Raw genomic sequence first — 15,832 nt, 5'->3', positions numbered from 1 at the left:
CCCATGAAAAATAGACCCTAAATAAAATACTGTGCTCATTTTTCCAACTTACTTTTAAAATAGTACTATTTTTAATCAGGTCTTTCAGAACTTGGGACTGAGGTTAGCAAGGTGTTTATATTGCCCCGAGTCAAGCAAGTAGCTGATCGCATAGAGGCTGCTTTGGAAGGGCCTGTATTAAGTAATACTGATAAGATTGCTGCTGGTCACATAAAGCATCTGTTAGTGGTAAGTATTTACATTCCACTCCTTGTTTTCATAATTACATTTTTTATTACTTCTAAAATGGGAAACATTAAATTCTCTTTTACTAATAGGCAGCTATGGAATTTAACACTCTATGCTAAATTAAAGTCTTGTAGTGAATAGTCCACTTGTGTTCTACTGGTCCCTAGTGTCCAACGGGCACAAAATTTGGCTCTCAGACACATTGCCACATCGGGTGTGTTAATGAACTAACCTCCTGACAGTGCATGGCTGACTTACCTATATCTTGCTGAGACTATAGCTGCAGTCACAGTTGATGAGATTGTCTCTGGTGCATACCTCGAAGGTCTCTCTAATGAGACTGTCCCAGTAGTTCGAAGTTTGTGCTAAAATCCTGGTATGCATGAGTCTAGGATAAACAGTGCTCTGTGACTGCTGACTTGTTGGGATATGGTAGTTGGCTTTGCTGTTGGTGTTCTCGACTTCAGTCTTCAATGGTACATACTGTTTGCCACATTGGCCTGGAACCTGACACACTTATTTGCTCACAAACTTGTTGTTGGCTTTTTGGGCCATCGGGTGGTAACAACTGAACATTATGATACCAGATAAAATGATGTGTAAGCTACAGAGATATTAGTGATGCAGATAAGCTTATCTTGTAAAGGGAAGCATCAAACTAAAAAAAAAAATTACTAAGGAGATCTTTCAGTAAAAAATTCTATTGTGTGGGCATAATTGATACTTAATTTAACACAAACAAGAAAATTTTTTTTCATTTGAAACTAAGTATCATTCTAGTCCATATATTTATTGATTTCAAGTATTTCCACTAGTGTACATACAGATGATTTTCTGTACTAAAATGTGTGCTGCAAAGATGGACTCTGTTTTTCTAGTCTCCAGCTGATGTAAGGTTTTGACAACCTATTTGCCACAACTCTACCTGAATGACCAATGCACACTGCTCATTTCATACCAAAAGATTGATTGTATCATTGGTAATGATTAATATCTTAGCTATATTATTATTTTTGTTGGAAAATGAAGAACTGTAGTTGTGAGATTTTAACTTTTTACAAAGCTGTCTAAACTATTACCAACATATGGGATAATGGACCAATTTTTGTCACTGCTGACATCCTTATGCCCATTGTACATAAGTAGTATAATTTTATGCCATTTTTCCCCATAGAACATGTCCGTCAGGTTAAATATAGTCATTGTTGTAACTTACGCATTTCGTTGTGTTTAAATTTAAGTAAGAGGCAGATTCTATTAATGGAACTGACAAAAAGCCATGTACTTTGGAGTGAAAATCTACAAATTTGTGACTGTGAAGTTCCAGAATTGTGTAGGGATCACAGTACTGATAGTTGCAGCCTTTCTGTTAATGCTAATGACTATATTAAGACACTACAAGTTTAATGAAGAAATTCAACTCAAAAGTGAATGGAATTTTATTATATTGGGAGTGAAAGTGTTCAAATAATGCATTTAATTGTTTACTAGTTGTTGCGGTCTTCAGTCTGAAGACTGGTTCAATGTAGATCTCCATCTAGACAGTCCATCCAGCCGCCATGCGCTGTTGCCATTTTTTGGGGTGCACTCAGCCTCGTGATGCCAATTGAGGAGCTACTCGACCGAATAGTAGCGGCTCCCTCCGGTCAAAGAAAACCATCATAATGACCGGGAGAGCGGTGTGCTGACCACACGCCCCTCCTATCCACAACCTCAACTGAGGATGACACGGCGGTCGGATGGTCCCGATGCTCCACTTGTGGCCTGAAGATGGAGTGCTCTCTGCTGTCTTGATTTGAATAAAGTCCAAAAAATACCAGTCTTCTTTATCGCAATGCTTCTGATATGTTTTCTATGTTTCGATAAAATTCATCACTACTCCGCAATTTCCAACCTTTTGTAGTTTTCAAAGTCCTGATACAATATTTTCTAACAATTCACCTTTCTAGCTTTTCTGATTCATCTAAATTAATAATAATAATAATAATAATAATAATAATAATAATAATAATGGTTTATTTGTCCATAATAACTTTTACAGTTGTGGACATGGTCAGTCAGTACATACATGAACAATAATAGTAGTTTAGTAGTAGAAATAAAGTACATCAACATTAAAAATCCTTGATGGAGTACAAACATTTAGCAATTAACAGCTGCTTTAATTTTATTTTAAATATGTTTCCTTTTAACATTTTTATGGCATTTGGCAGTCTGTTGTAAAAAAATCTTCCGGCAGAAAATGGGTTATGATCGGTTGCTTTTTTATAATTTAATGGTAGACATGGGATCTTGTATATACTGGTTAAACTATTGTATTGTAGTACCTCATTTTTACATTTCAGACAGTTATTTTTATTGTAAAGTTCCTTAGTTACACCACATGCCCTTCTCATTCTAGGTATCCTTTCTTTAATAACAGCTTTTTCCAAACATTTTCTTGGATTGTATCCCCAAGATGTATAAATTCTTATTCTGCAGAAATTCTTGTGCCAGTGCTGCTGGCTATTTCTTTTAAACACTTCACTTGTGTTGCAGCAGATGTGACATATACAGGAAGCATAGCAAAAGTCCTCTGCAAATGTGAGCAATTTTGTTTCAGAACTTTTGTTTCCAATGTCCAGCCTTATTGCAGTCTTAATTTTACATCACTTTTGCTGCTGTCTTCATCAATTATTTTTCTATTCAAATAGCAAAACTTTTCTACTACAATTAGTGTCTCATTTCCTAGTTAAATTCCTTTAGCAATACCTGATTCAATACAACTACATGTGATTACCATGGTTTCACTTTTGTTGTTTTTCTCATTTCCTAGTGTCTTTTATTTGTAAGATACTGACTGTTTTGTTTGACTGATCTTGGAAGTCCTTTTCCATCTCCAACATAATTCCAATGTTGTCTTGAAACCTTTAAAAATTAATTTATTATTAGTGAAATTTATTTCCTTTTTCAAATTACTCCTTTGTTTCTCTTCTGATGTGGCTATATATACAGATTGAATACCACAGAGAATAAGCTAAAACATTGTCATGAAGTTTATATAACCCTTCTATATGCTCCTTTCATACTGCAGCCTTCTATTCTTTGCTTAGTTCTAGCTTGCCATGTAAGCTCTTCATGTTCACACAGCTGATTTTGTGATCTCAAAAAGTTTCTTTAGTTTTCCTGTAGGCATCTTCTTTTTTCTCTTCTCTTGTAAGCTTCTAAGGCTTTGGATTTCATCACTAGCAATTTTTGCTTTGCCATTTTGCACTTTCTGTCAATCTCTTTTTTTTAGACTTTTTGATTGCTTCACCCACTGCTTTGTTATATTTTTTTCTTTTTGTCCATCATCTTTAATATTGTATCCCATATGTTATCCAAGGATTTCTTCTGGGCCTTGTCTTTTTGCTTAGTCATTTCTTTTGTGCCTTCACTACTACAGCTCTTGTAGCTACCTTTTAATCTCTTGTTGCATTTCAGTCCTGTTGTTGTGTAATGATCTATTTGCTTCAACTTATTGGCATCCCCTCTTTTTAAGTTCATGACTAATAAATTAGTCAGAGCCCAGATTTGCTCATGGAAGTGATTTGCGATTTGGTACCTATTTCTAAATCATTGTCTTGCCATTATATAATCTATCTTAAACGTTTTGTTGTCTTTAGATCCCATTCAAGTATACATCTTTTTCTGGACATTCAAACCACATGTTAGCAATGATTAAATTGTGCTCTGTGGAAAATTCTGCCTGGTAGATTCCCTTTTCATGCCATTTCCCCAGTGCATGTTGTCCAACTGTTTTATCATATCTTCATATTCCAGTCCCACATCATAATTAAATTTTCTTCTCCTTCAACAAACTGATTTTTTTTCTTCCTATCATACTTACTTTCAGTCTGCAGAACTACAGACAATATATGCTTGTATTACTGCAGTCAGTCATGGTTTTGTGTTCATTTTGGCTTTGATGATCCATTCATTATGCTGTTCATAGTAGTTCACCCACTTAACTGTTCCCTTGTTCAATTTTATATCTACTTCTTTATTACCTCTGTTTGATTACAGTGTAAATTAGGCACAGTTGTAATCAGTCAGCTCCACAAATACCTGTTTGTTACAAATTTTAGGGATATGAAATGGAATGACCACAAATGCTCAGTCGTAGGTAAAGCAGGTGACAGACACAGTTTATTGATAGAATAATAGAATACTAAGGATTACCTACAAAACTCTCTTGCGACACATGCTAGATTGAGGCTCAGGTGTGTGGGACCCGTACCAAATAGAACTAGAACTAACAGGGGTATTGAACTTATGCAAAGAAGAGCAGAGAAAAGTGATGAATCTAGCAATATATTACAGCCTCCTATATACAGGGTGCATTCCGAAAGTAATGCAATTATTTTTTTTAAAGTAATTTATTGAACAGATTTGCACAAACACTTAAAATTCTTCAAAGTACTGTCCTTGGGCCTCTACACATTTTTTCCAGCGACTCTGCCATGACCGGTACGCGCCCTGGAAGGCGTCTTCTGGGACCTCTCGCAAGGTCTTCGTCACGGCGGATTGGATCTCGTCTATGGACGAAAAACGGGTTCCTTTCAGGGCTGACTTAATCCTAGGAAACAAAAAGAAGTCAGCTGGGGCGAGGTCAGGACTATAGGAGGGGGTGGGGCAGCGTTGGCACCTGGTGTTTGGCCAGGAACTCGCGGACTCGTAGCGCGTTGTGGCAAGGTGCGTTGTCGTGATGGAGTTGCCAGGTAGCGGAGATGTCCTTTCTCATCCTGACGACCCTTTTGCGGAGTCTTTCCAGCACATCCACGTAGTAGGCAGCGTTAACTGTCTGTCCTTGAGGAACAAACTCCTTATGGACCATTCCTTTGCTGTCGAAAAAGACAATGAGCATTGTTTTCACTTTTGATTTGCTCATTCTTGCCTTTTTGGGCTTGGGGGACTGATCAGTGTGCCACTCAGAGCTTTGGCGTTTTGTTTCTGGGTCGTATTCAAAAACCCAGGTTTCATCACCAGTGATGACGTTGTCCAAATAATCAGGTTCAATTTCAACACGTTGCAAAAGTTCACTTGAAATTTCCACTCGGTTGGTCTTGTCGTCGTCTGACAACACCTTGGGCACGAGCTTGGCGCACACTTTCCTCATCGCTAAATCTTCAGTAACAATGCGAAAAACAACAGTAGACGACAAGTTCAGTTCGTTGGCAACCATCCTGATACTCAATCGACGGTCAGAGTCCAACAGTTGTCGCACACGAGCCACATTGTTGTCGGTTTTGCTGGTTGACGGCCGCCCAGAGTGTTGTTCGTCGTGAACCTCTTCCCGGCCTTCCTTAAAGGCCTTTAACCACCTCGAAACTTGTGAGTAGGACAGAGCAGAGTCCCCGTAAGCCTCACGAATCATTTTGTTAGTCTCCTCAAAAGATTTGTTCAGTTTAGCACAAAACTTAATCGCATAACGTTGCTCGATCGTCGATTCCATTTTTTCCGTGACACGGTCGGCGCGCAGAGGTTTACAATAACAGACGTCCTGCCGCTTCCACAGCTCGGAGAGCACTGAAACCGGTTTCGCGGCAAACTTAGCGTCCCCCCCACCTACTCCATGTGGCCCGCTCCCACTCCGACTACTAGGAGCGGCGCGGGAAATTCAATTGCATTACTTTCGGAACGTACCCTGTACAGGTGCGGTTTGATGAGTCTGGTAAAGAAGCAAGAAAAAATGTATGCTTCATAAACAACTCACCTTACTTCTTGAAATAGTCTCCAGTTAGGGATATACACTTAGTCCAGCAATCATCCAGCATTTTCATCCCATCAGAAAAATATGTTTTGTCAAACTATGCAAAATACTCGTTGACTGTAACTATAATTTCCTAATCTGTTGAAAATTTTTTCCCAGCATTTTTCAAGTTGGGGAATAGGAAGAAACCACTTACAGCTAATGCAGTGAACATGGTTAGTGAGGAACCAAATCAAAGCCCAAATAATGCACATTCTCCATAGTTATCATTGATATGTGGAATGGTGCATTATCCTGGTGAAAGAGCACTTTTTTGCGTGCCAGCCTTGTCTCTTTTCCAGCCAACACAAGTTTCAAATGATGAAACAATGAAGCATAATAGGCTCCAGTTATGGTTCTGCCATTTTCCACTTAATCTCAGAAGATTACCCATTGAGAGTACCAAAAAATAGTGGCCATCATCTTACCAGCTGACAAAATGGTCTTTGCCTTCCTTAGTCTACTTTCAGCAGCCATTGTCTTTTGTTTTGACTGTCATTTTGACTCTGGTATGTGTGGTGATGGATCCAGGTTTCATCAACAGTCACAAATCAGTGCAGGAAACCTTCTGTATTGCGATTAAATATCATCAGACATTGTGGTGAAATTAGTTGGAAGCACTTTTGGTAGATTGTGAACAATTGCACCCACCTCGCACACAGCTTCTTCATAGCCAATTCCCAAGCATGATATTATGCAACTTGCTTAGTTGAAATTCCTGCAGTCTCAGCAATCTCACAAATTTTTGTTAAGCCCTCTTACATTACCACACCACAGATTTCGTCAATGGTTTCCTTTGTGGTGACCTCAATTGGACAGCCGGAGCATGCTTCATCTTTGGCACTTTTCTGACAATGTTTAAATTCATCAGTCCCAAAGCAAATGGTTGTCAATGATGGTGCAGAACTTGCATGAACTGCATCCAGTTTTTTTTCGAGGCAGTGAAACTATGTTTTCTCCATTTTCAGTTGCAGTTGACACACTTCCCCATTCAGACAGCTGTCAACGATAAAGTGTATGCTGTACATTGTTGAAATTCTGTATATAATCTGTGGAATAATCAAGCATACCAAGCATGAAGGTGCAACAAAAATGTTCCATTCTTTGTGGAAATTTATCAGACATACCAAACCATCCTCATATTATTCCCACAGGATTGAGAAGATGAGATTAAGCTAATTACATTGTGCACATGAGTGTTTAAGGTGTCATTCATCCTGATATCCATAACTGAATGGATCGTGCAAAAATCCCTAATAAACGGTCCAATTGGGAGTACTCTCTGCCATGCCCTTCACTATAGTTTGAAGAGAATAATTGTAGATCTGATTTTGTGTTGATTAACCCTGTAATGCTCTGAGCGGAAATCTCATTCTTCCAAATCACACTCCTTCAATACATGCATGATTGGTTACAAAACACACATCTACACAGTAATCAAATTCTTCCCCTTCTCGGTGTAGCGTGTCCTCCATGATTGTCTGCAGTGCATGCTTCATCCAATCACACACATCCTCAAGAGACACGAGCATTAGCAGTACATAAAATCAGTCTTTCACAAATCCCCATAGAAAGAAATCTCTGGGTGTTAAATCTGGTGAACTGGATGGCCAGTGGAGAAGGTAATTGTCTGCTATTGCAGCACATCCAATCTAGTGCTGGTAAAGAACACAATTAAGAAGCTCTCAGGCATTCCCGTGAAAATGGGACAGAGCACTGTCCAGTTGCAAAATATAATCATCATAAGTGGTGTTCAGCTAGTGTAATTTACAACCTGTCTAGGAATGGACTACTCAACATCTTTGTTGTTTAAAGAAAACTGGGCTGTTGACTTTCAGTCTTGGAGAGTCACAGTGATGTTCTATCAGGGTATGTGATTTCTCACTTCTGCAGATACAAACATTGTGTGTATTCACCTCTCCACGTACATGGAAACTGCCTTCATCACAGCAGATAAGTCTTTCTACAAAACCAGCGTCCTCCATTTCTGACTGCAGCTCTTCATAAAGTCACTCCTTTTCACTTTGTCTGCTGATGTAAAGCCATCCTAATCCCAATCTGTACGGTTTAAAGAAAAAAGCCACTTACACAACATTTTCCACATCATAATCTTTGACATGAACAACTCGCTGCTTACATTACTAAGTGACTTGTAAGGACTTTCTTGAGATGCCCTGTGCATTCTTTTGACGTTTGCGTCAGTTGCATGAGGTTGATTGGGAATACTCCTCTTACTGAGGCATCCAGCTTCAACACACTGTCGGTACGACCTACCTTTGTTATTCTTGTGTGGCAGGTCTTTCCTAACCCATGTACAAAACTCACACTGCGCTATAACCACAGATATGGACACCTCAAAACAGAGCACACAGAAAGCCTTTTCCTGTTGCAACACCATCTTGGAAAGAGATACTACACCTGCACAGTAAACACGACAAGTGAAAAGTGGATAACACATTAAAAACTTGGACAGCTGCTGCTTATAATGTAATGTTTGCCCTTATAAAATAATAAATTGATTTGTTTTTAATTTTTAAAACTGCACTATTCATTTATAAACACCCTCTATATCGAATAGTACCAGTCGATAAACAAAGCACATACCTGATACAATATGTAATTTTGTGAATAGGAACTCTTCATGTAAGAAAAATTGTTTAAAATTAACCATGAAAATTTCACATAGTATGGCTCTGAGATGGGAACCCATAGCTTCTGTGCAAAAGGTCTCTTTATATGTTTCTACACTCATCAGTTGGAACAGTTGCAAATGAGCTAGTGATGTCAAATGATATTAGTTTTAATCCTCTGTGATCATTTGTCTTTTAATTTCATCTATAACAAGCTCCATATCTCAATTGTCACCCTTTGATAGCGTAAGAAGCCAAAAACCAGTTTTTGAGAAAATACAGTTGAACCTGATTTATATGTATATCGAAGAAGAAGAAGAAGAAGAAGAAGAAGAAGAAAGATTACATGTAATTCAGAATTACTTAGAAGTCAGATACAGATACAGTAATAGGCATCATATTTTTCACTAGAGCGAGGAAAATAAGTACAGTGGATCTACATGTGTTAATTTGATAAATGACAGAGATAGAGTATAGTATTAAAAGAAAAAAAATTACAATATTTGATTCTGCTTTAGGAAAATTAAGTACTGTATTGTAATTTGGTACTTTGCACTGTACAAACAACAAAGACACAGTATTAAAGACAAAATACATTATTTTGAACTTGCCCCTGCTTTAAAAAAATCAGATAATTTGGCTTGTTTCACTTTTCGTACATTAAATGTATAAAACTCATATTGCAAACTTATTTTTGATTTCGGATATTTTTCACTACAAGTTTTCACATTGATGTAATGCCTGCAAACATCAATTGCACTTCACTCAGTTTAGATGTTTTCAGATTCAAGTCATCACTGTCACTTGGTCCACCTTCTTGATCATCACCACATTGTTGACACACACCCTGTAGTTCTGCACACATGGTGAGATTGTGATCAAAATGTGCAAAACTGCAAAAATATGCACCCTTTAATATAGCTAGTCCATTACTAGACAAGACTTTGCCACCACCACCACCACCATCATCATCATCATCATCATCAGTGGAGGCCCTTCCACTAAGGCACCAGCTTTACAGGAACAGTTGTTGATTACAGAGGATGACACCAGCTGCCAGGCACCCAAAGTAAATTCCATGGCTTGATGTAAGGTAATGGAGAGATTTTCATTTCCTGCATGAGTCAGTGCTACCAAAATTGAACAAGTTTTTTTTTTTCTATAATAAACTTTGAAATTTCCTTAATGCCCAAATCAACTGGCTGTAGAACACTGGCACAGTTTGGAGGGCAACATTCCACTCAAACATTTTCCAAAAGCTAGTGGGTGTATGTACTGCTCTGATCCATAAGAAGATGGGTCCTCTTTTTTTTTTTCGTTTTCATTGCAATGTCCACTTTTTTAATCATTGTTCCATTAATATCATAGTCATCCAAGAGTTTTTATTGGGTTTGTATTCCATCAATTTCATATTTACACCTTTTAAACACCTCGGATTGTTAAGATTTTCCTATCACAAGTGGGGGAGGTTTATCAGGTCCATCTGTACATGTGGTGAGGAGAAGTGTCATATGAATTTTAACTTTCTTCCCTCCATGGCATGTGTCACCCTTTTCAGCTGTTGTACTAGAAAGCAGCTTGTAGAATAGACCGGCCTTGTCAAAGTTGTGAAAGATTTGAGGCTGATAATCCCTTAAGACACCTGGCAGAACCACCTCAAACCAGTGTTGCAGTGTGACCTTGTACACAGCTTTTGATTCACCAGAAATTGTTCTCCCTGTTATACCACAATGATCTTTAAATACTTTTAACCATCCTGATGGAGCCTTGAAATCAGCTGTGATGTTCATATTCCTAGCTAAGTCTGTCACTTTTGCTTTCAGCAAGTCGCCAGTGATCGGTAGAGCTGCAGTGCATTTTCTCTGGAACCATGTAAAAATTGCCTTTTCCAAATCTACGTATCTCACTTCTTGCTAATGGCTATGTTTTATCAATTTTGCACCGAATTTTAAAAACTCATTCATACTGTGTTTTTGGCTGATGTCTGTACATAGTGTGGTATAGGCAGTTCCTGAGTCGGAAGCAATTTCAGATTTTGTTTTGTGTGTATTAGCATCCACCTCTTGTATGAATTTTACTTTCTGATCTAGCGAGTAACTTTTGCTTTTTCTGTCCCCCATAGCTGATTGAAAGTGACTCAATGATAGAACCACTGTTCAACAACGAAAATCAGCTGATAACTTTGAACTTCTCAATTGATATCATGAAAGGAACTCTCCTATTGAAAACAGCAGTGCTAGGATTGTCTTTGTTTCCATGCTCCCCACTTTGGTTAATTTGTCTCTGTCCCTGGTCTTCATGGCGCCGACTGTCTTTTCAAATGACAATGCTCATTACGTTTAGGCAAAACTCATTTATTTCACTGGAATTTGATATGTATAATAATGAATTATGTAAAAATGCATTTCGTAGATATAATGATTCAAGTAATACCTTTTTCAGGTTTATTTTGCCAGAACTGACAAAACTTAATGTATAAATACAACTTTCACAGAACAGAGTTATGCATAAATCAGGTTCAACTGTAAATAATTGCTGAATGTCAAGAAAGTATTTCTTTTCTTAGTTATATTGTCACTTTCTACAAAGCTCAAGCAGTCTGATATAGTTAACAGTCTGTGTCTTACATGAGCTCTTGTTTCTTTCATGTGTGTGTCATATACTCTAGTATTTTAATTTTTGTGTACAGAAAGTGCTGACACCGCTTCTTAAGGGACTCAGGCAGCCTCCTGATGTACTAGATGAATATCGGGCAGAATTTGGATACCTAGGGCCTGCCCTACATGCAGCTGTTACCAAAGCAAGGACGCAGCCACAGCCATGTCTCACAACTTCCACTGCTGTTACTACAGCAACCCCTGGTAGTCTGCAGCCTCCTCGTCCTACGCCAGCACTGGTTCAAGCAGGTAATGTTAAACCAGTTCCAAGATGACCATATTATCAGGCAAAGCAAACTGAAGATGTGACCAGAGTGGCAATACTTTTATGTTATGAACGAGAAAAAGAGAGGAAGAGGTAATAGTCTCCAGTAGTCTTATAAGTTGAATGCTGTTACACTTGCTAGGAAAGGCTTCAGATGTTCAGTATATCTTTCTTATATCAGCTGCTGCACAATGCTTTGCTGGCAGTATCCATAGAACTACCTTCCACAATGATATTGCTCCCTTCTTCTGCTGAGTCTGTTCATTGTCTGTTCCCATTTCAGTCACAGGTGGATATGATAGTGCTTCATTTGAATTCCGTGCAAGCTGATAGTATTATATTTTCAATTTTTTCATCCATCAAATACTTTTTAATGTGACAGTTTTTTAATTTTACAGCAACAAAGGCATCATATCTGTTTCTTACACAATTTTTATATTCCCCTGTGTGTGTGTGTGTGTGTGTGTGTGTGTGTGTGTGTGTGTGTGTGTGTGTGTGTGTGTGTGCGCGCGCGCGCGTGAGTATAGTGACAGTCAGAGGGGAACGAAATGTTGGTGCTCCTTAATTAATGACAAAAGTTTTGCTTGTCTTAAACCTGTATGATAATGTACGTTATTACTGCTTTGTTGTGATACTGAACATTTTCAGGAAAGGCTATACTTTTAGTAGTTAATCCTGGAACAAGTTACGTCTTTACATATTTAAAAAAATTGCTGTCCATTTGTGAACGATAGCCTGGAATTTTGATTTTTGAGTCATATGTGAGATGTGACTTCCAGAACAAAATGCATATCACTGCCTGGATGCACAATAATTAAACGTTGACCACCACTTTATTTTAGCAATGTGCTTCACTCACTGTCACTTTACCAACATTTATTTATTGTGTAAAGTATATTAATCCATCATTCTTTTAATTAAGCACTGACCACTTTAATGTTAGTGCTTATTTTTTTTAATTAAGAGTCTAATGTAATATGCCCTTTTTTGCAAAAATTTTCTCTAATTTTCACTTGGACTAGCATTCTGGCAGCTCTTGAAACAAAATTCCATAAACAGTACAACTGTGATCAGTTTTCTTGCTAGCTTTGGAAGTCCATTTCTGTGTGTCTAAAGCTGTGACATTTTTGCAAAGTTAGTATGTCATTGTATTGTTTATAATCTTTCAAATATTGCAGCCTTATATTTATCCACATCATCAGTGGAATATATATTATATGCAGTTTGCTTATTCTTCTTTAGTATAGATACCTGAATCCCACTCTGTTTGGCATCTTCATTTACATTTACATCTGTACCACTGTGATGTGTATGGCAGAGGGTATGTCCCACTGTACCAGTTATTAGGTCTTTTTCATGTTCCACTCACATATGGAGTGCGGGAAAAACAATTGTTTAAATGTGTGCTGTAATTAAACTAATCTTACCCTTTTGATCCATTTGGGAGCAGTATGTACCCAGTTTTAGTAATTTACTAGCATGAAACTTCCTGGCAGATTAAAACTGTGTGCCCGGCCGAGACTCGAACTCGGGACCTTTGCCTTTCGCGGGCAAGTGCTCTACCAACTGAGCTACCGAAGCACGACTCACGCCCGGTACTCACAGCTTTACTTCTGCCAGTATCCGTCTCCTACCTTCCAAACTTTACAGAAGCTCTTCTGCGAAACATGCAGAACTAGCACTCCTGAAAGAAAGGATACTGTGGAGACATGGCTTAGCCACAGCCTGGGGGATGTTTCCAGAACGAGATTTTCACTCTGCAGCGGAGTGTGCGCTGATATGAAACTTCCTGGCAGATTAAAACTTTTAATCTGCCAGGAAGTTTCATATCAGCGCACACTCCGCTGCAGAGTGAAAATCTCGTTCTGGAAATTTACTAGCAGTCATCATTTAAAAGCAGGTCCTGAAACTTTGTTAGCAGACTTTCTCAGGATAGTTTCCATCTATATTCAAGGATCTGCCAGTTCAGATCTTTTGACATCTCTGTGACACACTCCGGCAGGTCAGACGAACCTGTGACCATTTGTGCTGCCATTCTCTGTATACGTTCAATATCCCCCACTAGCCCTATTTGGTACGGGTCCCACACACTTGAGCAATATTCTAGGATAGGTCCCTTGCGTGATGTGTAAGCAATCTCCTGTGTAGACTGATTGCATTTCCCTAGCATTCTATCAATAAACCAAAGCTGCTTCCTGTGAAGTGCACAATTTCATTTAAAGCAAGCTGCCAGTCATTGCACCACTTTGAAACCTTTCAAGGTCTGACTGAATGAATATTTGACAGCTTTGTTCAGACTGTACTTTGTTGTAGATAACTAAATAATTTGGAAAAAGTCTGATGTTACTGTTAATGTTTTCTGCCACATCTTTAATGTACACCATGAACAGCAAGAACCCAACACATTTCCATGGGATAGACTCAAAGTTACCTCTACATCTGTTGATGGCTCTCCATCCAAGATAACATGCTGCATCTTCGCTACCAAGAAATCTTCAGTGCAGTCACATATTTCGGCTGATACCCCATATGATTGTACTTTCGATAATAAGCTTAGGTATGGTACTGAGTCACATGCTTTTCAGAAATCAAGAAATACTGCATCTACCTGACTGCCGTGATCTGTGGCTTTCAGGATGTCATGTGAGAAAAATGTGAGTTGGGTATCACATGGTCAATGTTTTCAAAATCCATGCTGATTGGCATGGAGGAGGTCATTCTCTTCGAGATTTCTCATTGTTTGAATTCGGAATATGTTCCAAAATACTACAAAAAATTAATGTCAAGGATCTTGTCCTTTCTTTCATAATTTGCCCAACATTAACTTACTTTCAGTTTTCTGACATATTCCATTGCCATTTCAATTAATGATTTGCTCCTTCTCATTGTCAATTTCTTTAAAAATGGTAACAGTAAGCCACCTTCCCTGCCCTCAAAAGACATTTTCCATGATCAATTTCAATGCTGCACTGTGAGATAACAACATGTGTTATTTTGAACTGTAATACGGCTGTACCTGGTCATATGACCAAATTTGTTCCTGCTACAGCCAAGTTTATGGTTTGCTTTGTTGAGTAATTAGATAAAATCGCATAAATATACAACTCTGACACAATATCAGATCCTTTTCCATTGAAATTGTATGTAGCTAGACAGATTGTGATAACAGACTACACATTATACATTACTTTAGGTCCATTAGTGATCAGTGGACAGACTCTGTGCTACAGCCAATCACATTAATTTGTTAGCATTATGAATGTGCTTTCTGCCCAAATGAGTCAACTACAGGTGCCCCTCTGTCTAACATCCCGACTGCACCTAGCTGCACTATCCTGTCCCCAGCATGTTCCTCCCATAAACAGCACAACAACACTTTATTGTCCCCTACCCCTACCATGGCATTCCTCTTTCTCCTCTCCCACAGCCCCTTTCTTATCCCCCACCCAGATTGCTTCTCCCATCATGTGCAGTTGCTTGCACTCTGGTTTGCTCATATTCTGGCCTCAGTGGACAGAGACAATGTTCATACACTACTGGCCATTAAAATTGCTACACCACGAATATGACGTGCTACAGACGCGAAATTTTACAGACAGAAAGAAGATGCTGTAATATGCAAATGATTAGCTTTTCAGAGCATTCACACAAGGTTGGCACTGGTGACGACACCTACAACACCTACAACGTGCTGACCGTCTTTGTCTGGCGAAACGTTGTTGTGATGCCTCGTGTAAGGAGGAGAAATACGTACCATCACGTTTCCGACTTTTATAAAGGTTGGATTGTAACCTATCGCGATTGTGGTTTATCATATTGCGACATTGGTCGAGATCCAATGACTGTTAGCAGAATATGGAATCGGTGGGTTCAGGAGCGTAATACGGAACGCCGTGCTGGATCCCAACGGCCTTGTATCACTAGCAGTCGAGATGGCAGGCATCTTATCCGCATGGCTGTAACGGATCCTGCAGCCACATCTCGATCCCTGAGTCAGTAGATGGGGACGTTTGCAAGACAACAAGCATCTGCACGAACAGTTCGACGACGTTTGCAGGAGCACGGACTATCAGCTCGGAGACCATGGCTGCGGTTACCCTTGACGCTGCATCACAGACAGGAACGCCTGTGATGGTGTACTCAACGACGAACCTGGATGCATGAATGGCAAAATGCCATACTGGCGTGGATGTTACATTTCAGCAGGATAATGCACGACCACATGTTGCAGGTCTTGTACGGGCCTTTCTGGATACAGAAAATGTTCGACTGCTGCCCTGGC

General features: G+C 39.0%; 1 protein-coding gene and 1 non-coding gene across 2 annotated transcripts in view; one reads left to right on the top strand and one right to left on the bottom strand.

The window, feature by feature from the left end:
• The window catches only part of LOC126272179 (transcription initiation factor TFIID subunit 6), a 128,778-nt gene that overhangs the window by 83,741 nt on the left and 29,205 nt on the right, over nt 1-15,832 (top strand). The window contains exons 8-9 of the mRNA XM_049974832.1: nt 80-228; nt 11,318-11,534. Of these exons, the coding sequence (XP_049830789.1) occupies nt 80-228; nt 11,318-11,534 (366 nt within the window). The remainder of the gene's footprint in view (nt 1-79; nt 229-11,317; nt 11,535-15,832) is intronic.
• Trnas-cga (transfer RNA serine (anticodon CGA)) lies at nt 13,058-13,132 on the bottom strand. The gene has a single exon. It is a non-coding gene; the product is annotated as a tRNA-Ser (tRNA).

Source organism: Schistocerca gregaria, chromosome 5 (genome assembly GCF_023897955.1).
Source record: "Schistocerca gregaria isolate iqSchGreg1 chromosome 5, iqSchGreg1.2, whole genome shotgun sequence".
NCBI classification, from domain to species: domain Eukaryota; kingdom Metazoa; phylum Arthropoda; class Insecta; order Orthoptera; family Acrididae; genus Schistocerca; species Schistocerca gregaria.
Note: the sequence above shows the minus strand (reverse complement) of the source record. Positions and strands in the feature narration are given on the sequence as shown.